This window comes from Oncorhynchus nerka, linkage group LG24, assembly GCF_034236695.1.
Source record: "Oncorhynchus nerka isolate Pitt River linkage group LG24, Oner_Uvic_2.0, whole genome shotgun sequence".
NCBI classification, from domain to species: domain Eukaryota; kingdom Metazoa; phylum Chordata; class Actinopteri; order Salmoniformes; family Salmonidae; genus Oncorhynchus; species Oncorhynchus nerka.
The window spans coordinates 71,671,486-71,696,203 of NC_088419.1; the positions used below are offsets into that span (position 1 = coordinate 71,671,486).

Sequence of the window (24,718 nt, forward strand, 5' to 3'; positions counted from 1 at the left end):
CTTTTCAACCCTGGATTGTGCAACATTTGACCATTATTCTATTCAAAATCCTTCAAGCTCTGTCAAAGTGGTTGTTGATCATGGCTAGACAACCATTTTAAGGTCTTGCCATAGATTTTCAGTCAAAACTGTAACTCGGCCACTCAGGAACATTCACTTGCTGTCTTCTTGGTAAGCAACTCCATTGTAGATTTTGCCTTGTGTTTTAGTGTGAATTAATCTCCCAGTGTCTGGTGAAAAGCTTACTGAACCAGGTTTTCTAGGATTCTGGCTATGCTTAACTACATTCTTTTTCTTTTTTTATCCTGAAAAATGTTCTAGTGCTGAACGATTACAATCATATCCATAACACAAACAAGCCACCACTATGCTTGAAAATATGGGAGTGGTACTTAGTAATGTGTTTTATTGGATTTGCCCAAAACATAACACTTTGTATTCAGGACAAAAAGTGAATTGCTTTGCCAATTTTTTTGCAGTATTAATTTAGAGCCTTGTTGCAAACAGGATGCACAGGCTTTCTTCTTTTCACGCTGTCAACTAGATTAGTATTGCGGAGTAACTACAATGTTGTTGATCCATCCTCAGTTCTCTCTTATCACAGCCATTAAACTCTAACTGTTTTAAAGTCCCCATATTGAAATCCCTGAGCAGTTTCCTTCCTCTCCTGCAACTGAGTTAGAAAGAACACCTGTATCTTTGTAGTGACTGGGTGTATTGATACACTATCCAAAGTGTAATTAATAACTTGTTTTACAAAAACATTTTTGACTGATTTACCAATAGGTGACCTTCTTTGCGAGGCATAGGAAAATCTCCCTGGTCTTTGTGGTTCAATCGGTGTTGAAATTCACTGCTCGACGGAGGGACCTTACAGATAATTGTATGTGTGGGGTACATAGATGAGGTAGTCATTAAAGTAAAAAATGCTATTATTGCACACAGAGTGAGTAAATGCAACATGAGACTTGTTAAGCAAACTCATTCATTTATTTAGACTTGCAATAACAAAGGGCTTGAATACTTGACTCAAGACATTTCAGCTTTTCATTATTATGGGGTACTGGGTGTAGGCCAGTGAGTACACACTGCAAGTGCACAGATACTTACAATTCATGAAGCACTTTTATACATTGATAACACTAGGACCACAGAATGAGCTCACCTTAGTGATGAGTAAGGACAGTCACCACCTGATGACAATATCACCGCCAGTGTTCCATAGCTGATGTGGACAAAAACACCAGACTCAGGAAATAAAAGGGATAATGAGGATGAAGAAGGTAAGGATCAACGTATCAAATAATAAGGGGTGGAATTACCCTTTAAATGCACCCCTTCCTTCATGATGGAAAAGCATGGTGTGGCTTAGTGAGGAAAGCACGCTCTACAGTAGTCCAGTTAAGGACAGTCCAGTGTGCTAAAACTCTATCGATGCACATGGTCATGTTTCATATCTGCCTGAAGAAATATAACATTCTACAAAATACATCAAGGTAATTTACCTCAGTAAATTCAACATTTACACTTTACATTGAGGTATCCTTTATAAAAGTGTTACGTAAGCATATCCCTCGGTCACTGCAATACCTTCTGTCAGAGATAGAAGCGGGAGTGAGAGCAAATGAGGAGAAGAAAAAAGGAAAGTCAGCAATAGAAAGTGAGAGGATTGTTTGTGTGTGAGAGACAGACAGACAGGGAGAGAGACGGTTAGCAGCCACAGAGTGGCTGCAGCAGTAAGTGTAGCATGCTCACTATGGCCCATCTTAAAACACAAACCATGTGCTGCTTGCTGGAAACTCTGATTCAACACACCAGGACTTCTAATGCAAAAGACACACCCATCACACAAAGGACCGACAAATCTACACACAGGGTGCGCACGTGCAGACAACTACGCACACACACCATGCAAACCTTATGTTTAATCAAAGAAGACTCATACCTCTTCAAATTGGATATTTCTTTAATAAAGAAAATGGAAAACAATTATTATGTGAACAGCGTTATTTGGAAGCCAATCAGGCAGAAGACTAGCAGTAGTGTGCTATGCAACCCAGTTATCATTAAAAAACGATTTCCATGAACCAACATTACATGTTAATAATAAATCAATCATTTATATTAGGTTCATCTGACTACAATTGCTATACCTATCTCTATTTGTTTCTGTATGTACAAATCACTTGGTAAAATGCATAGGTGGTAATTTCCATCTACAAGACAGATAAAAATATTGGACTTAAGCAAAATAAATAGCTTGATCTTCAGACTGCTTCATCCAGCCCCACAAGGCTTCTGTCCTTCATCCTGTGCTGCGGCCACGTGCTCCTCAGAAAGAAAAAAAACATTTGGAAAACATTCCAACTGGGGGTTGGATCTCATGGTACTGAGTTATAGTACAGGTTTCCCACTTACAATTCCAATTAAGAAGCTTGTTTTGGGATGTTGGAAATGCATTGTGTTTAAATGATTTAGGAAAGAAAATGAACGCAGCATTATTGCACGGAAACAAACGTCACAGTTTCTTCCAGTTGTAGGGAGGAGGAGAGGGAGTGGAATAGGTCTTTGGCTCATCTCTGGTTTTTGCTCACTCGCGCTCTCTCTCCCTCCATTTTCCATCCCTCACAAGCCATTCTTCACCAGTTCGTGGGCTCCACTTTCATCGATAACCAGGGTAGGGCGGAACTCTCGCCCACTCACCAGCTCCTCCAAACCCTGCAACACAACAGGAAGTGACATCAGACTATTATATCAACAACACTGGTAAAACTGAATTAAGTAACTATAACAAAGAATCACTTTTTAATATTTATTTCTATTTGAACTGAATTAAGGAACTATAATAGGAATCACTTTTTAATATTTATTTCTATTTGAACAGGTCCCTACTGTTAAGTCCCTCCCCCTTACCTCTCCACCATAGGACACCAGTGGGGAGATCTCACATTTGATTGGCAGGTCTGTTCCATCCTTCAGACTGTGGGGAAAAGAAGAGGAGGAAGGAATGAGAGAAGGAAAGGTTGAGTGCTTTTCTCTTGTGTATGGAGTGAGAAAAGAGAAGAGGCAGCTGGATGTGTGATTCTCTGCTCCAGCTGTTCTTAGATGATTAGATGTTTGGAGCAAAGCATTAAAGCGTTCACATCAGAGAGACTCCTAGACCTTTTTCCTGGACCCAGATAAACCCTATTCCTGGGGTAAAAATCACTTTCAGAGATTCCATTTAGTCCAAGAGTAGGCTTCATCTGGGTCCAGGAAGACTAAGTAGGCAGTTTGAAGTGGAAGTGAATGAAGTCTATATTGATTGGGAGAGAGCATATATCATACAGAAAGAGCCATTACACCTTATTGCAATCTAATGTCACCACTAAGTAGCATTTATGAACATTTATGAATGTAATAAATATTTTAAAAAGGCTGTTGAATACACTACTTTAAATCATAATCTTTGAACAATGATTTAAATGTATTTAGTGTTGCTGTTACAATCACAGGTAACTGGCCAACATCAGATCTGAAACGGCCCCTCAAAATCAATTGCAAAGCATGCCCAATGCCCATTACTCATGACCCAGCATGCTCCACATTCCATGGGTTAGTAGCTACTGTCCCAGTTAGCACTAGGGCCTGCACCAATATCTTATGCATCCTTCCTTCCCTCCTTCCTTCCCTCCCTCCCCCTCCTTCCTTGAGATAATCACTGCTTTAGGATGGTTTGATTGGTGAAAGCAACAGGATGATAAACTGGCCTACACTTACCTAATCACATGCAGACCAAGTCAGTGGGCAGGTCAGGTACCTTGTGACCTCACTATGACTTTTGACCAGGGCCCTAGTACAGCTAAACCCCAGGCTGCATCTCAACACACTAGTCCCTTCCTCTCCTCTCCTTCCCTTCACCCACACTGATAATAAACTGACCAGGTGAAAGTAGGACAGGAGACAGAGGAAGCCAGTATACAGAATTGAGACACAACCCAGGTGTGTGTGTGACAGTGGGTTACAGTGAGCAACTGTGTGAAAGCCAAAGCCCCGTCACCATGCAGTAACTCAGTCAGTAGCACAGAAAATAGTTACTTCTGGTTGACATCAGCTGTGCCACATCCTGCAGGTCCATCTCTGGAAACATTAAAACATTACACAGGACACACAGGGTTAAGGGGAACCGTGAGAGGGATACTGTGAGAAAAAGTGGGATTGTGTAAAAGGTGTGACAGGGAGACTATATGGTGATGAACGTGACAACAGGTGGAGAGATAAATATAATGTATATTCACTGTGAGTGTGTTTGGTGTGTGTGTCTCTCACCTGGGTATAGCAGGCACACGTGTCCCGTTCTCGTCTATAAAGTGTCCTGCAGCATTGAGGACCCAGCGGTGATGCAGGGACATGAGGGCGTGTTTCACCGTGGTGGGCGTGTCTTTACCGTCCTGGCTGTCGGCGTTCTTCAGGGCAGAAAACTCGTCTTCACGAAGAACCTCATACACCACAAAGGCCCTGAGACACACAAAACCCAGTGTGAAAATGCATCTTTTGTGCTACCGTTTCCAAGGTAACCCACCCTTGAACAACAAAACATATTTATCATCTTTATCAAAACCACCTGAGAATGGCAGAGTTCTAAAATAGAGCCACATGGAATTGCATCCTCATTGCAATGAGGAATCATTTGACTCCATGTAAAGTTCTAAAAGCAGCAACATGACACAGAGGTGATGTCATGAATCAACCGCTGAGAAAGAGACTGGAGCAGCTCGTAAAACCTACATCTTACAGGCCCCAGCAGCCGGAGGAGGAGGGCTGGGCTGGCTCTGGGACAGTGGCTATGGAGCTGGGGTTTGGGCTAGGTGTCTGAGGTCCTGGAACCTGCCAAGGAGATGGGGGATGGAAGCTGGGGCTCCAGAGATCTGGGTGTCAGGACCTGGGTCTTACTAACAGATGCCTGGCTGTGTCTCCCCCTTCCCTCTCCACAGGTTAAGGGGAAATGCAGACAGCTCCACACATGCTAAAGTCAGCTGGAAAATCACTGCACTTACTTGGCAAACTGGAATATGTCAAAGACAAATTTTTCCATTTTAATCCCGTTGGGTTTGTCGGGTTTGATTAGCCGTCCCTGCGTGTCCACATACAGGATTTTCTTCTGGGCCACGTGATGCTGCAGCTGAGGCTCAAACGTCCTGAGAGAGAGTTTCAAGTTTCAATGTCACATGCACAAGTAATGGCTTTTTTTGCGAGCTCTAACGCCAACAGTGCAGTAATTAATAATGTGATGCAAAAAACAACAAGGTAGAACAAAAACACATGAGAAATAAAAACAAGCGCACGCACACACATATATTAAAAGTCAGTTCCTGTACCATATTTACAATGTGCAGGGATACTGGATTGATAAAAGGTAGATAGTACCTTCAGAGAGTATTCATACCCCTTAAATTATTCCACTTTGTCATGTTAAAGCCTAAATATGAAATGGATTACATTTTTACCCATCTACACACCCCATAACGACAAAGTGAAAACAGAAATATCAAATTTACAAAAGTATTCACACCCCTGAGTCAATACATGTTAGAATCACCGGCAGCGATTACAGCAGTTTGTCTTTCTGGGTAAGTCGCTAAGAGCTTTGAATACCTGGATTGTACAATATTTAGCCATTCTTTTCCAAATTCTTCAAGCTCTGTCAAATTAGTTGTTGATCATTAATACACAACCATTTTCAAGTCTTGCCATAGATTTTAAAGACGATTTAAGTCAAAACTGTAGGTTGGCCACTTAGGAACATTCACGGTCTTCTTGGTAAGCAACTCCATTGTAGATTTGGCCTTGTGTTTTAGGTTATTGTCCTGTTGAAAGTGTCTGGTGGAAAGCAGAATAATCCAGTTTTTTCTCTAGGATTTTGCCTGTGCTTAGCTCCACTCCATTTGTTTGTTATCATGAAAAACTCCCCAGTCCTTAATGATTACAAGCATACCCATAACATGATGCAACCACCACTATGCTTGAAAATATGGAGAGTGGTATTGTGTTGTATTGGATTTGCACAACACACAACACTTCATATTAAGGACAGAAATGTAATTGCTTTACCCCTATTTTTTGCAGTATTACTTTAGTGCCTTGATGCATGTTTGGAATATTTTGATTCTGTATAGGCTCCCTTCTATTCACTCTGTCAACTAGGTTAGTATTGTGGAGTAACTACAATGTTGTTGATCCATCCTTAGTTCTCTCTTATCACAGCCATTCAACTCTCGGTTTTAAAAGCCACCATTGGCCTCATTGTGAAATCCATGAGCAGTTAGCTTCATATCCTGCAACTGAGTTAGGAAGGACACCTGTATCTTTGTAGTGACTGGGTGCATTGATACACCATCCCAAGTGTAATTAATAACTAATTAATTAATAACTTCACCATGATCAAAAAGGGATATTTAATGTTTGGTTATTTTTTTATATATTTTTTACCCATCTATATGTGCCCTTAATTGCAAGGCATTGGAAAATCTCCCTGGTCTTTGTGGTTGAATCTATGTTGAAATTCTCTGCTGGACTGAGGGACCTTACAGATAATTGTATGTGTAGGATACAGAGATGAGGTAGTCATTAAAAAAATCATGTTAAACCACTATTATTACACACAGAGAGAGGCCATGGAACGTGTGACTTGTTAAGCAAATGTCTACTCCTGAACTTATTTAGGCTTGCCATAACAAAAGGGGTTGAATACCTATTGATTCACGACATTTCAGCTATCATTATCAACTGATTTGTAAAAATAAAAAATAAATAAAAAAGATGGGCTTGGGGGGAGACCAGTGACAAACAAATTAATCCATTGGAAATTCAGAATATGGAAAAAGTCAAGTAGTGTGAATACTTTCTGAAGGCGCTGTATGTGAGGTGACTAGGCATCAGGATATATGATAAACAGAGTAGCGGCAGCATACAGTGGGGCAAAAAAGTATTTAGTCAGCCACCAATTGTGCAAGTTCTCCCACTTAAAAAGATGAGACCTGTAATTTTCATCATAGGTAGTACACTTCAACTATGACAGACAAAATGAGGGAGAAAAATATCCAGAAAATCACATTGTAGGATCTTTTATGAATTTATTTGCAAATTATGGTGGAAAATAAGTATTTGGTCAATAACAAAAGTTTATATACCCTTTGTTGGCAATGACAGAGGTCAAAAGTTTTCTGTAAGTCTTTACAAGGTTCTCAAACACAGTTGTTGGTATTTTGGAGCATTCCTCCATGCAGATCTCCTCTAGAGCAGTGATGTTTTGTGGCTGTTGCTGGGCAACACAGACTTTCAACTCCCTCCAAAGATTTTCTATGGGGTTGAGATCTGGAGACTGGCTAGGCCATTCCAGGACCTTGAAATGCTTCTTACGAAGCCACTCCGTTGTCCGGGCGGTGTGTTTTGGATCATTGTCATGCTGAAAGACCCAGCCACGATTCATCTTCAATGCCCTTGCTGATGGAAGGAGGTTTTCACTCAAAATCTCACAATACATGGCCCCATTCATTCTTTCCTTTACACGGATCAGTCGTCCTGGTCCCTTTGCAGAAAAATAGCCCAAAAGCATGATGTTTCCACCCCCATGCTTCACAGTAGGTATGGTGTTCTTTGGATGCAACTCAGCATTCTTTGTCCTCCAAACACAACGAGTTCAGTTTTTACCAAAAAGTTCTATTTTGGTTTCATCTGACCATATGACATTCTCCTAATCTTCTTCTGGATCATCCAAATGCTCTCTAGCAAACTTCAGACGGGCCTGGACATGTACTGGCTTAAGCAGGGGGACACGTCTGGCACTGCAGGATTTGAGTCCCTGGCGGCGTAGTGTGTTACTGATGGTAGGCTTTGTTACTTTGGTCCCAGCTCTCTGCAGGTCATTCACTAGGTCCTCCCGTGTGGTTCTGGGATTTTTGCTCACCTTGTGATAATTTTGACCCCACGGGGTGAGATCTTGTGTGGAGCCCCAGATCGAGGGAGATTATCAGTGGTCTTGTATGTCTTCCATTTCCTAATAATTGCTCCCACAGTTGATTTCTTCAAACCAAGCGGCTTACCTATTGCAGATTCAGTCTTCCCAGCCTGGGGCAGGTCTATAATTTTGTTTCTGGTGTCCTTTGACAGCTCTTTGGTCTTGGCCATAGCGGAGTTTGGAGTGTTACTGTTTGAGGTTGTGGACAGGTGTCTTTTATACTGATAACAAGTTCAAACAGGTGCCATTAATACAGGTAACGAGTGGAGGACAAAGGAGCCTCTTAAAGAAGAAGTTACAGGTATGTGAGAGCCTGAAATCTTGTTTGTTTGTAGGTGACCAAATACTTATTTTCCACCATAATTTGCAAATTAATTAATTAAAAATCCTACAATGTGATTTTCTTTTTCTCATTTTGTCTGTCATAGTTGAAGTGTACCTATGATGAAAATTACAGGCCTCTCGTCTTTTTAAGAGGGAGAACTTGCACATTTTATTATCAATTGGCCAGTAGAATGGAGGGAAGAGGTGGCTGGTTTTCCCTTGACCTTAATCACACCAGGATCCCCCACTCCTGCCTATAAAGTCGGCTGACCCTCTTGGGTAGAACAAAAATATGGTCGGAATTGTTAAGTTCATGTTTTAAGTATCCCTATATTTCTGTTATTACGGGGCTATCACTCAGTCAAGAGTGCGCATGCGCAGGGAGTCTTGTTGTTGATGGACCTAGCCTTGAGTGGAATGGCTACCTTATAGTATAGTAAACTTTGTTACACTGGAACCTTGTCGTTGTCATTTCGAGTTAACATTGGTAGCAGAGGATGGCTAATAACTACAATGTGCCACTGACGAAGTTGGAAAAATGAACTTGTAATCTGGACACGGGTTACTAATCTGGACGAGAAAAAGCAAGCACTTGCGGTGGTATTGTCACTCGAGGGAAGAGAGAGAGATGCAGCACTGGAAATATCCCTGGAGGATTTGAACAAGGATGACGGTATGGGAACTTTGATCAGAGCATTGGATTCTGCATTTCTTAAAGAAGAGAAAGACCGTGCCTACGAGGCATATTCAAACTTTGACAGTGTTACGAGAGATATTTCGGTTGTAATGACAGACTAAATCACTGATTTCGAACAGAGGTACAATAGGATGCGCAAGTACGACATGGTTCTCCCGGATGCAGTGTTAGCTTTCAAGTTGCGAGATACTGCCTGTCTAGATGGTAGGGAGAAACAGTTGGCTTTGACGGCTTGTACTGTGCTGACTTTTGCATCCATGAAGTCGGCAATAAAAATACTTTGATTATTTTGATTTAAAAAAAAAAGTTAAACTGGAACCTTGTCGTTGTGTCATTTCAGGTTAACAGGAATTACAGAAAGAGCCCAGGCCAGATGAATAGAAGTCAGAATTGAGGTAAATAACTGCCGATCTGATGTTCAAAAGTTATTGTCGGTTGTAGGAAATTATAGCAGATACATTCCCTGCAAATAAAGTAAAAAATAAACAAAATAGCTAAGTTGGATCGAGCTTGCAAAACCACGGACAACCACGGTGGAGAGAGAGAAAGGGGGTAAGAGAAAGACGGGGATGCAGAGAGCGAGAACAACAAAGACCCCACTGAGAGTACACAATGGCTGACCACTGACTGACCCAAAAATAAGAAAATCCTTGACTGTACAGACTCTGTGGGCATAGCCTTGCTAATGAGAGAGGCAGACCTGGCTCTCAAAAGACAGGAGGTGCCCACTGTCCACAAAATTAGGTGGAAACTGATCTGCACTTGCTAATCTCCTGCCAAATATATGACCATATTAGAGGCCCACAAAGAATTTGAAAACAAATCCAACATTGATAAACTCCCATATCCAGGGCATACAATTAACACCTGCCAAATGCGGGTAGATTTAGGTATTGCAGGTAAGAATGTCTATATTACCAGCCACGTTGGCGGTTGGTCAAGTTGCAGGGCTCTACAGTGAGAGCCCCACATTGAATAAAAATAGTAAAAAGTCAAGTATGAGGACATGTGAGTTAGGGTCAGAAAAATGCTGTAGTAGTTGTTTTCAAAGTATTTCTGCTGTTTTGTTTCATAGCTGCTAAATTGCAAAAAGAAATAGAAATCCTAGACTGAACAAAAACATAAATGCAAACGTGTTAGTCCCATGTTTCATGAGCTGGAATAAAATATCCCAGAAATGTTCCATACGCACAAAAAAACATTTCTCTCAACTTGTGCACAAATGTGTTTTACTTCCCTGTTAGTGAGCATTTCTCATTTGCCAAGATAATCCAGCCATCTGACAGGTGGCATATCAAGAAGCTGATTAAAAAGCAATATCATTCCACAGTTGCAGCTTGTGCTGGGGACAGTAAAAGACCATCGTAGATTGTTTGGTCGATAGGCTGTTGGTCGACCGAGATTTCTTTAGTCAAAAGAATGAAATACAAATATCGTGGTGTACAAGACACCTGTCTGATTCACATCTGTTTGAGTGGACTAATCCATTGTGGAGGCCCTGGGGATGGTACAGTTCATAACTCTAAGACATGTGCTACTGAAATTGTATATGGTTATATTACATAAGAACAATGGTAAAACAAAAGCGCTTTCTCCCGTGTTGGATAGTGATAGCTGTCTACGGTTCTGAAACACATCAGTGCATTGTTGAATTGGCGCCTTTTCCTAGACAATGTTGCTATGTGCATAATAGCAAAGTTAACCAGCACGTTGGTCTTGAGAACAATACAGCGGAGGCAGAAGCAGAATGTGGAGATGAGAAAACTGCCATTGCCTTTTCTACGAAAAGTGAGGAGAGAGGAAATCACAACTTAATTAGGTCTATAATCAATAGCCTAACTGTTAAATGTGCCTGGCTTTATAAATCAATATACTGTATCTACAGAAATAAGACAGATCCTGCTTCTGTTGCCTGTTTGAGTTTTTAATAGCCTACTCATTCCATGAGCATCAAGCCTCACAACGACATGTCAAGTAAACATTTTCACAAATTTGGCTGTTTTTAATTTTTTCTTTGCTGTAATGAAAGCTTTACACTTTTTGTCCCTCAGAACAGCCTCCCTGGTATTATTTATGTAGTGTTGTTTACACGGTTTCAAATTGTTGGAAAAATATTATAATAATAATGCTCCTTTTTCTTGATCTACTTATTGTTATTACTATTATTACGGCACAATCAAATCAATTGCTGTCGGACTAACCATTTGTGTGTTAATTATTTAATCAAGCAGTGTGCTTAAAGCATCAGACAAGCTCAGTGAGTATGGATGATTTGTTTAAAACACATCAAATGTGTCGATATACAGTGCCTTGCGAAAGTATTCGGCCCCCTTGAACTTTGCGACCTTTTGCCAGATTTCAGGCTTCAAACATAAAGATATAAAACTGTATTTTTTTGTGAAGAATCAACAACAAGTGGGACACAATCATGAAGTGGATAATATACGACTAATTGTTGTCCTATGGACAGAGTCTCCCACCTCAGCTGTAGATCTCTGCAGTTCATCCAGAGTGATCATGGGCCTCTTGGCTGCATCTCTGATCAGTCTTCTCCTTGTATGAGCTGAAAGTTTAGAGGGACGGCCAGGTGTTGGTAGATTTGCAGTGGTCTGATACACCTTCCATTTCAATATTATCGCTTGCACAGTGCTCCTTGGGATGTTTAAAGCTTGGGAAATATTTTTGTATCCAAATCAGTCTTTAAACTTCTTCATAACAGTATCTCGGACCTGCCTGGTGTGTTCCTTGTTCTTCATGATGCTCTCTGCGCTTTTAACGGACCTCTGAGACTATCACAGTGCAGGTGCATTTATACGGAGACTTGATTACACACAGGTGGATTGTATTTATCGTCATTTAGGTCAACATTGGATCATTCAGAGATCCTCACTGAACTTCTGGAGAGAGTTTGCTGCACTGAAAGTAAAGGGGCTGAATAATTTTGCACGCCCAATTTTTCAGTTTTTGATTTGTTAAAAAAGTTTGAAATATCCAATAAATGTCGTTCCACTTCATGATTGTGTCCCACTTGTTGTTGATTCTTCACAAAAAAATACAGTTTTATATCTTTATGTTTGAAGCCTGAAATCTGGCAAAAGGTCGCAAAGTTCAAGGGGGCCGAATACTTTCGCAAGGCACTGTATGTAAAAATATACACGTTTTAAAATTTTGACCAATTGATTGGTCAAAAGAACAGACGACTCCTGGTCAACTAAGATTTTTTTTAGTCGAGGACAGCCCTACTTTTGTTTAATGATTACATTGCCAAAGCAAGTGAAATAAACATATGTTTCCCATATCAAATCAAGCCCATTTGAATTGAACTGAAAGGGGGGATGCAGAGAGAGGTGGATGCAGAGAGAGAGTGAGATCAGGAAATTTGAAACACGCACTTGGTTTTAACTGTTAAAAGTGAAGAGGAAAAAAAAAAACTTCCAAACTAAACTTCAGCTTTTTCTCCTTTCATTTACTTCACCTTAGATTCTGGATATTCATTAAAGTCACTGTGATGTTTCCAGGGATATATCAGCTGACAGACACTGCTCATTAGAAACCAGCTAGGTCCAAAGCCACTACTAAGCTCTCAGGTTATGAGGCTCCCACTAGGCAAGTAATGATCTCAAATACCTGCTTAATGAGGGATACACATTCACCATGTAATTACTCACTTACTGTATGGAGGTGTGTGTGGCTGTGTGTTTGCATAAATGTTTGTGTGTGTTTGAGACTCACTTGACGATGTCCCTGAGGAAGGCTAGGGTGAAGAAGTGATTGGCCACGTTTCCTGCATTGAACATCAGCCGTCCGTCCACGCTGCGCTTCTCAGCCGTAGCCAAGGTGATCTCGCTGTACTCTACCACCTGGTAACGTCCGTCGACCTTACAGACCACGCCCACCGCCTCCGTTGGATTGGTCTTCTCCACCACCTGGAAGTGATGCCACAGGAAGGGATTTAACATGGGTCAAAACGTCTCAGAAATGTAGATATTGATGGGATTCTTAAAAATAGCATTTGACTCTACATTTGTCTGAATCAGAAATCCAGCCCTTAGCCCATCTGGTTGGTAGTCAAAATGACAGAGCTGGGCTTGATGAGGGGGTTAGTATTGGGGCAAGAATCCACATCAACTGTAATGTTTGTCAGTTAATGACACGAGGGTGGGTCCCCACACGGGGCAAGACTGCTGTGCAGAAATACAGTATCCGCCCACGGAGAAGCACGAGATTGAACTTCACTCAACTTTCTAGAGTGTTCCCTGTTAGTTAACTCGCATTTTTTTCCCAAAAGTCTCATGGAATGTAGGCCTACACAAACACTACACTTTGGCCTCGATTGTAAGCTGAACTACAAAACAGCCATTTCCACGTTAAAATGTTATGGGATGCATTTTCTCCCTTGTTTTTGATGGTAGGCCACTCTGGTAGGCTTATATTATGATTAAATAGCCACAGTAGCCTACTTGGCCACAGTTAAAACTAACCTAAAGCAGGTACAGCCTCAGTGTTCATAGTAAGCGCGCGCTGGAAGTTGCACAGAATATTCACAACTTTCAAGTTTGAGCTCAGCGAACATGAAATTTGCTCAGTACCCCCAAAAATTAGAGGGAACATAAGTGTACACCCCTTCAAATTTGTGGATTAGGCTATTTCAGCCACAGCCGTTGCTGACGGGTGTATAAAATCGAGAAAACAGCCATGCAATCTCCATAGCCAAACAAGGCAGTAGAATGGCCTTAATGAAGAGCTCAATGTATTTCAAAGTGTCAGTCATAGAACACCGCCTTTCCAACAAGTCAAATTGTCAAATTTCTTCCCTGCTAAATCTACCCCGGTCAACTCTAAGTGCTGTTATTGTGAAGAGGAAACTTTTTGGAGCAGTTCTCGGCTCAGCCGCGAAGTGGTAGGCCACACAAGCGCACAGAATGGGACTGCGGAGTGGTGAAGCATGTAAAAATCGTCTGTCCTCGATTGCAACACTCACTACAGAGTTCCAAACTGCCTCCGGAAGCAACGTCTGTGCAAGGACTGTTCGTTAGGAGCTTCAGGAAATCGGTTTCAATGGCAGAGGAGCCGCACAAAAGCCTAAGATCAACATGTGCAATGCCAAGCATCGGATGGAGAGGTGTGAAGCTCGCCGCCATTGGACTATAGAGCGGTGGATGGAAACGGAATCGCTGGAGTGATGAATCAAGCTTCACCACCTGGAAGTCTGGGTTTGGCAGATTCCAGGAGAACGCTACCTGCCCCAATGCATAGTGCCAACTGTAAAGTTTGGTGGAGAAGGAATAATGGTCGGGGGCTGTTTTTCATGGTTTGGGCTAGGCCTCAGTCCCAGTGAGGGGAAATCTTAACGCAACGGCATACCATGACATTCTAGACGATTCTGTGCTTTGTGGCAAGAGTTTGGGGAAGGTCCGTTACTGTTTCAGCATGACAATGACCCTGCGCACAAAGCGAGGTCCATACAGAAATCGTTTGTGGACATCGGTGTGGAAGACCTTGACTGGCCTGCAGAGCCCTGACCTCAACCCTATCAAACACATTTGGGATTAATTGGAATGCCGACTGCGAGCCAGGCCTAATCGCCCAACATCAGTATCCCACTTCACTAATGCTCGTGGCTGAATGGAAGCCAGTCCCCAAAGCAATGTTCCAACATCTAGTGGAAAGCCTTCCCAGAAGAGTGGAGGCAGTTATAGCAGCAAAGGGGGGACCAAATCCATATGAAATGCTCACAACTTTGGAATGAGATGTTTGATGAGCAGTTGTCCACATACCTTTGGCCATGTAGTGCATTTAATTTATTTTTAGGGACATTCTCATGGTCTGTCAAGTGACTGAGAAGAACCCAAGCCAATAACGCATAACTAAAGCCTAAAATGTCAATTTAACAATCTGCTGAAGGTCTTGCAGAACATTGGTGTGTGTGTTAACTGCCAACTGTTTGTTCCAACAGGAGCAGGCCTGTCAGTAATAACTAACTAAAAGGAGATAGGAAGGAGTTTAGGGGGAATACAGAGGGTGAGGGAGGAGTGTCCACTCATGTGAAGAAAGCACACTAATGAAGAGTAATAGCAACGTCTAGTGTCAAACTGGGACTAGCCAACCAAAATATTTCTGAAGAGTGTTTGCGCGCGTGTTCCTGTCCTGAGACAGTGATGAGAGGATGTTAGACAAAGCTGCCATCAGGAGGAAATGGATGATAGAACAGCTAGCGCCCCATCTCTGCTCGTATTTCCCACGACTGAGCCAAGTCCGAGTCTTACTACTTCTATTCTCTTCACATTACTCATGAACTGGCCTCACAGTGTATGTGTGTGCGCGCGCGTGCGTGCGTGGTGGGGATGCTGTACTGCTGAATTTGAGCCAGATCTCTCCAACATTAAGGTCAAATAAATACAAAAATACAAAAAGAAAAATAGTTTAATAGTTAGACTGCCACGCTAGTTAAACAAGTCGTAAAAACTGTCGCTTTCCTGAAAAAAAAAAGAGTTACGTTTCGTATTTAACTTGAAAATTAAAGAGAGCCGCACACTCTAGGAGCTCAAATGCAAAAATGTAATTACCAACATTTCGACAGCCAAGCTGTCTTCATCAGGGTATAATCACAAACACTGCGGGATGACTCGTTTATGTAGTGTCAAAAGACAGGTGTCTGTAATCATGGCCAAGAGTGGCCTAATATCATTGGTTAATTATCAAATATTAAAATGACATACAAAGAACAGCATACAAACAACAAATGGATAGCATATCATTTGACGACAAAAGCTTACAAACAATTACAATGGCAAAGTCACAATAATGGCATCAGATCAAAGTCTACGTTGAGACCGAAGGGAGCAAGGGTCTTTAAGTTAAAGATCCAGGCCTCTCGTTTTAACAATACATTACCAAGGTCACCCCCTCTCCTAGGGAGGGTGACATGTTCGATGCCAATATAACGCAGAGACGAAATCGAGTGGCCTGCCTCCAAGAAGTGGGCAGCAACTGGGTAAGTAAAGTTTTTACACCTAATGGTGCTACGATGCTCTGAGATACGTACTTTTAATTTGCGCTGTTTTACCCACATCATTTTTACCACAAGGACAAGTTATAAGATAAATAACTGCCTTAGTGGAGCACGGAATAACACCTTTGATTGGGATCGATTTCCCTGTTTGTGGGTGTTTGAAGGATCTACATTTATAAGTGCCATTGCATTGAGCACAGCCATTACATTTGTAATTTCCATCCAGTAGGGGCGCAAATAGACGTTCAGGAATATCTTGGGGAGGTAAATCAGAGTGTACCAATTGGTCTCTGAGATTTCTGCCCCGCGAGAATACGACCAAGGGAAGGTCCGAAAACACATTACTGAGACTATCATCGGATTTTAGAATGTGCCAATGTTTGAACAATTCCCTTAATTTGTTCAGAACGCTTTGAATAGCGGGTAGTTAGAACACAATAATGTGTATTTTTGAGAGACTGACCTTGAAAAAGGTCATGTCTCGTTTTGCTTTGAATTTTGTCAATGGCAATATTAATCTGATCATTTTTGTAGCCCCTCTCCTTGAATTTTCTCTGAGTCTCAGACATATTTGTCGAAATCTGATTGTTTTTTGCAAATGATTTTGATTCGATAGAATTGGCTGTAGGGCAAACTATTTTTCAAGGGAAGTGGGTGACAACTATCAGCCCTCAAACTGTTACGATCAGTAGGCTTCCTGTAAAGATCAGTGTATAGAACATTATCTTCACACAAGATCAGAAGATCAAGAAAACTGATTTGACATTATCAGATTGCATAGTAAATCTCAGATGCTCAGAACAGGAGTTAAGAAAAGCATGGAACGCCTGGAGCTGTTTTACATCACCCCTCCATAGAACAAAAATATCATCAATATACCGTTTCCAAATAATGATGTTAGGCAAGAAAACATTTGAGAGGATTGAAAACCCACATACAAATTAGCATAGTTAGGAGCCATGGGGGATCCCATAGCAGTACCCTTCGTCTGAATAAAGAAATAATTTAGAAACATGAAATAGTTGTGTGTGAGTACGACTTCAGCCAATGTTATAATGCATGCACTGGAAGGTAGTTCATTAGGGTCACGTTGCAGAAGAAAATGTTCCATAGCTTCAATACCGCCCTCGTGTGGAATATGTGTGTATAACGACTCAACATCGAAAGTAACTAACAAGGTATTCTCAGGGAAAGGATCAAGAGATTCAATGAGAGAGATCATACTGCTGGTGTTCTTTTCAAAGGAGGGGAGCTGTTCTGCAAGTGGTCTAATAACAAAGTCAACAAAAGTAGATAGAGGGGCTGTTACTGCATCAACGCCTGCTACAATAGGGCACCCTGGAGGTTTTGTAACATTCTTGTGTAATTTCGACAAAGTATAGAAAGTGGCAATTTTAGGGTGTTGAATAGCCAAAAATCATGTTCTTTTTTGGTTATCTGACCAGAACTTGAATACCCATCTAGGACAGTAAAGATAGTATTCTGAAATTGGGAAGTAGGGTCACTTCTGAGTTTCTTGTAAAAAGGTGTTGTCAAGCAGCCGTCTATGACACTCATGTACATAAACTGTCCCATCCATGAGTACAACCGACCCACCCTTATCAGCAGGACATATCGGATTGTAAATCAAGCAAAGCTGGTTTTTCATCCTTAGGTAGATTATGGAAAGATTTGGACCCCTGTTTATTCTTAAGGAGATGTCCAACATCTTTTTCCACAAGTCTGCAATATGTCTCGATAGAGTGATTGCGATTGGCTGGAGGTATAAAATAACTCTTGCTTCTAAAAGGAGTCGGAGTATGTGCAGGAGAGCAACCTACTGGTTCAATTGAAGTGTCAGAATTAGGGGAGCTAAATTATTCCCTTAAACCAAGGTTTCTAAAAAACTTAAACATGTCTACTTTATCATCAAAATCGTTGCGTTGGGTTGTAGGCAGGAAGCTCTTTGCCACCTTCTCCTCCCTCCTGAATCCTCCTCCCCCTCCCCCCCTCCTCCCTCTCTGCAGATGACTTCGTCAACCATTTTGAAAAGAAGGTCGACGACATCCGATCCTCGTTTGCTAAATCAAACGACACCGCTGGTTCTGCTCACACTGCCCTACCCTGTGCTCTGACCTCTTTCTCCCCTCTCTCTCCAGATGAAATCTCGCGTCTTGTGACGGCCGGCCGCCCAACAACCTGCCCGCTTGACCCAATTCCCTCCTCTCTTCTCCAGACCATTTCCGGAGACCTTCTCCCTTACCTCACCTCGCTCATCAACTCATCCCTGACCGCTGGACGTCCCTTCCGTCTTCAAGAGAGCGAGAGTTGCACCCCTTCTGAAAAACCTACACTCGATCCCTCCGATGTCAACAACTACAGACCAGTATCCCTTCTTTCTTTTCTCTCCAAAACTCTTGAACGTGCCGTCCTTGGCCAGCTCTCCCGCTATCTCTCCTCAGAATGACCTTCTTGATCCAAATCAGTCAGGTTTCAAGACTAGTCATTCAACTGAGACTGCTCTTCTCTGTATCACGGAGGCCCTCCGCACTGCTAAAGCTAACTCTCTCTCCTCTGCTCTCATCCTTCTAGACCTATCGGCTGCCTTCGATACTGTGAACCATCAGATCCTCCTCTCCACCCTCTCCGAGTTGGGCATCTCCGGCGCGGCCCACGCTTGGATTGCGTCCCCTACCTGACAGGTCGCTCCTACCAGGTGGCGTGGCGAGAATCTGTCTCCTCACCACGCGCTCTCACCACTGGCGTCCCCCAGGGCTCTGTTCTAGGCCCTCTCCCTATTCTCGCTATACACCAAGTCACTTGGCTCTGTCATAACCTCACATGGTCTCTCCTATCATTGTTATGCAGACGACACACAATTAATCTTCTCCTTTCCCCTTCTGATGACCAGGTGGCGAATCGCATCTCTGCATGTCTGGCAGACATATCAGTGTGGATGACGGATCACCACCTCAAGCTGAACCTCGGCAAGACGGAGCTGCTCTTCCTCCCGGGAAGGACTGCCCGTTCCATGATCTCGCCACCACGGTTGACAACTCCATTGTGTCCTCCTCCCAGAGCGCTAAGAACCTTGGCGTGATCCTGGACAACACCCTGTCGTTCTCAACTAACATCAAGGCGGTGGCCCGTTCTTGTAGGTTCATGCTCTACAACATCCGCAGAGTACGACCCTGCCTCACACAGGAAGCAGCGCAGGTCCTAATCCAGGCACTTGTCATCTCCCTCTGGATTACTGCAACTCGCTGTTGGCTGGGCTCCTGCCTGTGCCATTAAACCCCTACAACTCATCCAGAACGCCGCAGCCCGTCTGGTGTTCAACCTTCCCAAGTTCTCTCACGTCACCCCGCCTCCTCCGCTCTCTCCACTGGCTTCCAGTTGAAGCTCGCATCCGCTACAAGACCATGGTGCTTGCCTACGGAGCTGTGAGGGGAACGGCACCTCAGTACCTCCAGGCTCTGATCAGGCCCTACACCCAAACAAGGGCACTGCGTTCATCCACCTCTGGCCTGCTCGCCTCCCTACCACTGAGGAAGTACAGTTCCCGCGCAGCCCAGTCAAAACTGTTCGCTGCTCTGGCCCCCCAATGGTGGAACAAACTCCCTCACGACGCCAGGACAGCGGAGTCAATCACCACCTTCCGGAGACACCTGAAACCCCACCTCTTTCAGGAATACCTAGGATAGGATAAAGTAATCCTTCTCACCCCCTTAAAAGATTTAGATGCACTATTGTAAAGTGGCTGTTCCACTGGATGTCTTAAGGTGAACGCACCAATTTGTAAGTCGCTCTGGATAAGAGCGTCTGCTAAATGACTTAAATGTAATGTAGGCACAAAATATAACCCTTTATTAAGCAAAGAGACATGGGCAGGGCTCAATATCCTGCTTGATAAATTAAAGACACTCAATCCCGTGGGTTCTGGGACCGTGTGAACCGTCTCCTCTGCCTCTGATAGTCGTTTCTTCTTACCCCGTCGGGTGCGGCATCTTGTCGATGCGCGTGCCTGCGGCCAACTGAACGGACCCTTCCGTCCGTTCAGTCTCTCGTTGAATAAAAAACTACCACTGGAAGCCGATGAGGCGCTGGTTGTAGAGCGTTGATCAGACGGGGGTAGATCGAAGTAAGCGGCATCCCTCCTGCGTCTGCCATGGAGAGGGGGAGCAGGACCTCCCTTGTCAGGGTTTCTCCAGAAGTAGACTATCATCGGCCTCGTCTTTTTTTGTCTTGGTTGATTTTCTTCGTAGACTTTGATCTGAAGCCATTATTGTGATTATTGTGACTGCCATTGTTTGTAAGCTTTTGTAGTCAAATGAATTTATGATCATATGCTATCCATTTGTTGTTTGTATGCTGTTCTTTGTATGCCATTTTAATATTTGATAATTAACCAATGATATTAGGCCACTCTTGGCCACGATTACAGACACCTGTGTCTTTTGACACTACATAAACGAGTCATCCCGCAGTGTTTGTGATTATACCCTGATGGAGACAGCTTGGATGTCGAAATGTTGGTAATTACATTTTTGCATCGGAGCTCCTAGTGTGCGGGTCTCTTTCATTTTCAAGTTTTTACTCCGCTAGCAAGCACCTCGCCTAAATAGGTGTGCGTTTATTTTTCTTCTATAAAGTTTCGTATTTAACCACTGTTCCCTGTAAAATTTTCAGTCTCAGAAATAGTACACTGTGCCCAAACTCATTGTCTAGAAAAAAACAGATCATATATCAGAGGCGAGTTCAACAAGGCTTCTGTTTGCGGCGAACACGTTGCCAGAGTAACAATTTCAGTTGAACATTCCAAAATGTTACGGTGAAACATCAAATACCTAATTTTTGTACGGATTACTGTAGTTTTGTAGCAACAATATTCAAACTGGGAATGACTTAATTATTCATTCTACTAAATGATTGAGGGGTTGGGTTAAATGCGGAAGACACATTTCAGTTGAATGCATTCAGTTGTGCTGGCAACTGACTAGGTATTCCCATTCACTTTCCCTAAAAATATTAGAAAGTTTACAGTGGCCACTTATTTTTAGAGGCAGTTTAGATCCGAAATAGACACCTGCGTTCGCTGCACACTAGCTTCTCAGACTGTTAGCTAACACAAAACAAATTGAATATGTTAACGTTCGTTAACTAGTTCCTTTGTTGAACGCACCTAAGAGGCTTGTGATACTATAGGCTGAGTGGCCCAAGCCTTGTCTGTGTTGGGAGGGCTATGTGGTTCCCTCACTGTCCATAATGAGGCAGTAAAACCAGGCCACTCACTTCATATAGTTGCAGCAGTTATTTACACTGAACAAAATATAAAACACAACATGTAAAGTGTTGGTTCCATGAGCTGAAATAAAAAGAAATGTTCCATACACACAAAAAGCTAATCTGAAATTGTACACATTGTTTTACATCCCTGTTAGTGAGCATTTCTGCTTTGCCAAGATAATCCATCCACCTGAAAGGTATGGCATATTAAAAAGCATGACCATTACATAGGTGCACCTTGTGCGTGGGACAGTAAAAGGCCATTTTATAACGTGTAGTTTTGTCACCCAACACAATGCCACATTCTACTAAAGTTGAGGGAGTGTGTAATTGGCATGCTGACTGCAGGAATGTTCACCAGAGCTGTTACCAGAGAATTTAATGTCAGTTTCTCTACCATAAGCTGCCTCCAATGTCGTTTTAGAGAATTTGTCAGTACGTCCAACAGGCCAGCCCGGGACCTCCACATCATGCAGGATCATCTGAGTGTGTGGGGGGTGCAGAGGAGTATTTTTGTCTGTAATAAAGCTAATTTGTGGGGGAAAACTATTCTGATTGGCTGGGCCTGGCTGTCAAGTGGGTGGGCCTATGCCCTTCAGGGCCACACATGGCTGCACACCTGCCCAGTCATTTGAAATCCCTAGACTTGGGCCTAATGAATTTATTTAAATTGACTGATAACCTTATATGAACTGTAACTCAGTAAACAAATGTAATTGTTGCGCTTATATTTTGTTCAGGATAGGTTTGTGTCCTATATAATCTCAGCCATCAAACTAGAGAGAAATACTTGAAGTAGCAATGAATGCGCATCCCTGGATGTGTTTTAAATGGAATAGTCCATCATATAGTTCCTTACATTGTCTGGCTAAAAACTCCACTGTTCAGACCTCAGCTCTCTGCTACTGAAATCCTGAATGATAGCAGACTACACCCCCACCTAGTGGTGAATTAGAAGTGCAGGTCTTTATAGAGGAAGTCGTGCCAGGGCAGTTTTCACTGTTTCAATATGGGGATTCGGTTAAACTGGCCCAGGTTGCACTGGGCTATGGTCCATCATGTGACCATGCAAAAGACTGGGGGAGGTGTATCCCACTTAAATGGTACAGTAATCTGAGCTGCTCTGTAATATTGTCAACAAGGTAGCATGATGCATCGTACAGAAACATTCAACATTTATTTTCCATAAAATATACGTTTGAATTTCTAACTAGTTTTCATTGGGAAGGCAGGCAAAGCATTTTAATCACAAGCAATCACTTTTGCATGTGAAAGCACGGAATCCTACTCATCACTCCACATGCTTAACCTAAGTCACTTTTGTTTGAGTCTACTTCACCATCGGCCAGGGGGTGCCCGGCTCACACCCAGGAGGCAGCCCGTTTCCAAAACAAATGCATTTTTACTAGTTGCAAACTCCACCTACCCGGGCCAGTTTAATAGGATCCCCTCAATCACACTCTTATCGAAACAGTCAAAACACACCTTCACTGAACACATAGAACAAAGACTACTTCCTGGTCTGGTATTGTATAACAGGAGATGAACAACCAGGAGATCAAGGATTGGTCTAAATTCATTTTCATTTCTTCCTTCTTATTCAAAAGTGACCAACATTGCTTTCAGTTCAAAGCCTTTGTGAACATTGGCTTAGAGGGAGCAGGGAACAGGAGAGGAAACCAATTTAGGATATACTGAGAAAAGGAAGTAAGTAATTTAAGAGTATTGGATCACATTTGGTGAGTCACCTTTGGCCCCCAGTTGAGAGAGACACAGAAGAGGGCAGAGAGAGACGGCTAGAGATAGAAAGAAGAAAGAAAAAAAACTTCCAGTGAGAAAGAGACGAAGGGCTACTAACCTTAGCCCCACAGTCTCCTCCTTTCTGGACACAGAAGCCAACAAAGGCAGGGTCTGCTACTTTAACCAGGATGTTGTCCACACAGTAGACATGGATGAACTTGACCCCCCTCCGATCCATGTCCTCCACGATCCCCTGGGTACCCAGAGCTCTGTAAAGACCCCCGTTACCATCTGAAACACACACACACACACACACGAGACCCCTGTTATCATCTAAAATACACAGACATATACACACACTGACACACGTTGGGTTATGTACCTGGGGCCATGGCCAGCTTGTTTTTGCTCTCCAGGATGATCTTGCCATTGTAGTCCATGGCAGGCAGCATGCCCTGCTGGAAGAATATCACGTTGTCTTTGCACAACCCAAAGTAGCTGTGGCGCGAAAAAAACGTTTTAGTTGACTCCATGGTCCGGCCGCTCGTCATTATGTACCTAGGGGGAAATCAGGAGGCACAATTTAGTTCATGATTAATTCATTCACTGGTCATTATGCACAGGGAGAATGGGGTGATACATTGGGTTTGATTCAAGACTAATACAACTCTAAAGACAGTGCTTCAATTGTTTTTTTTATCATCAAAAGTTTGACTTTTCACTGTATCAGTGACATAAATCCCATAAAATAACTTTGCCAGAAAGTTATTCATAATCCACATTGCCAGATTAGGCTAACATTTTCATGACTTTTAACATCTGAATGCTCTGATCTGACAAAATCTAAAAATACATGGTGGCAAAGTGGTTAAAACCCCCCAAAATTGAATGAATAGAAAGGGCATCTCAATTCAAGTCAATGATGGAATAATGGTTAGACTGGCAGACATCTTGAGTGTACCCACATCTAGGTTGAAGGTGAAAGGTTAAGACAATGGGATTCTAATAACGCATAACGCTTTGCAAAAATGGGACCAGCTATGCTAGTTAAAAACAGCGCTGGTAGTTAACAATACCACTGATCCCAGATTTGTGAGGACGTTATCGTAACTGGTATATTTTTGACCTAGACCCATGCCAGGAAGTAAAAGCAGGAAGTGTACCCTTCAATCTGTATTGTGATTTGTTATATCAACTCAACTGACATTACTAAAACTACATTACATGAGCCACATCAATTAGCATCATTTGAATTAACATTCTACATTACCATGGCAATCCTGCATCAGTTGATAGACGATTCCAAAAAAGCATGGATATGATTGTATCACAATACAAGGCAGCCATTGCGAGAGTACCCATGAGTTTACCAGTCAAATTGGCAGGGTAACACGGAACCCAAACCTGCTGTGCGCTTGCGCCATCATGCACTATCGTGCATAACTTTATTTTGCCCCCCAATGTAACAGATGTGAAATGGCTAGCTAGTTAGCGGTGGTGCACGCTAATAGTGTTTCAATCGATGACGTCACTTGCTCTGAGACCTTGAAGTAGTGGTTCCCCTTGCTCTGCAAGGGCCGTGGCTTTTGTGGAGTGATGGGTAACGATGCTTTGTGGGTGACTGTTGTTGATGTGTGCAGAGGGTCCCTGGTTCACTCCCGGGTATGGGCGAGGGGACGGTCTA

At 42.7% G+C, this 24,718-nt stretch overlaps 1 protein-coding gene across 4 annotated transcripts in view; it reads right to left on the minus strand.

The window, feature by feature from the left end:
• Window positions 1-1,948: 1,948 nt before the first annotated feature.
• The window catches only part of LOC115108552 (UDP-N-acetylhexosamine pyrophosphorylase-like), a 39,466-nt gene continuing 16,696 nt past the window's right edge, over window positions 1,949-24,718 (minus strand). For 3 of the 4 annotated variants that reach the window (XM_029633041.2, XM_029633040.2, XM_029633039.2), the window contains exons 4-11: window positions 23,417-23,592; window positions 23,153-23,325; window positions 12,750-12,943; window positions 5,037-5,177; window positions 4,309-4,497; window positions 4,078-4,119; window positions 2,914-2,980; window positions 1,949-2,718 (exon numbers count right to left, since the gene is read on the minus strand). In XM_029633041.2, coding sequence (XP_029488901.2) covers window positions 2,626-2,718; window positions 2,914-2,980; window positions 4,078-4,119; window positions 4,309-4,497; window positions 5,037-5,177; window positions 12,750-12,943; window positions 23,153-23,325; window positions 23,417-23,592 — 1,075 coding nt within the window. In that variant the 3' untranslated portion in view covers window positions 1,949-2,625. The remainder of the gene's footprint in view (window positions 2,719-2,913; window positions 2,981-4,077; window positions 4,120-4,308; window positions 4,498-5,036; window positions 5,178-12,749; window positions 12,944-23,152; window positions 23,326-23,416; window positions 23,593-24,718) is intronic. The other variant, XM_029633043.2, reaches the window with a different exon arrangement.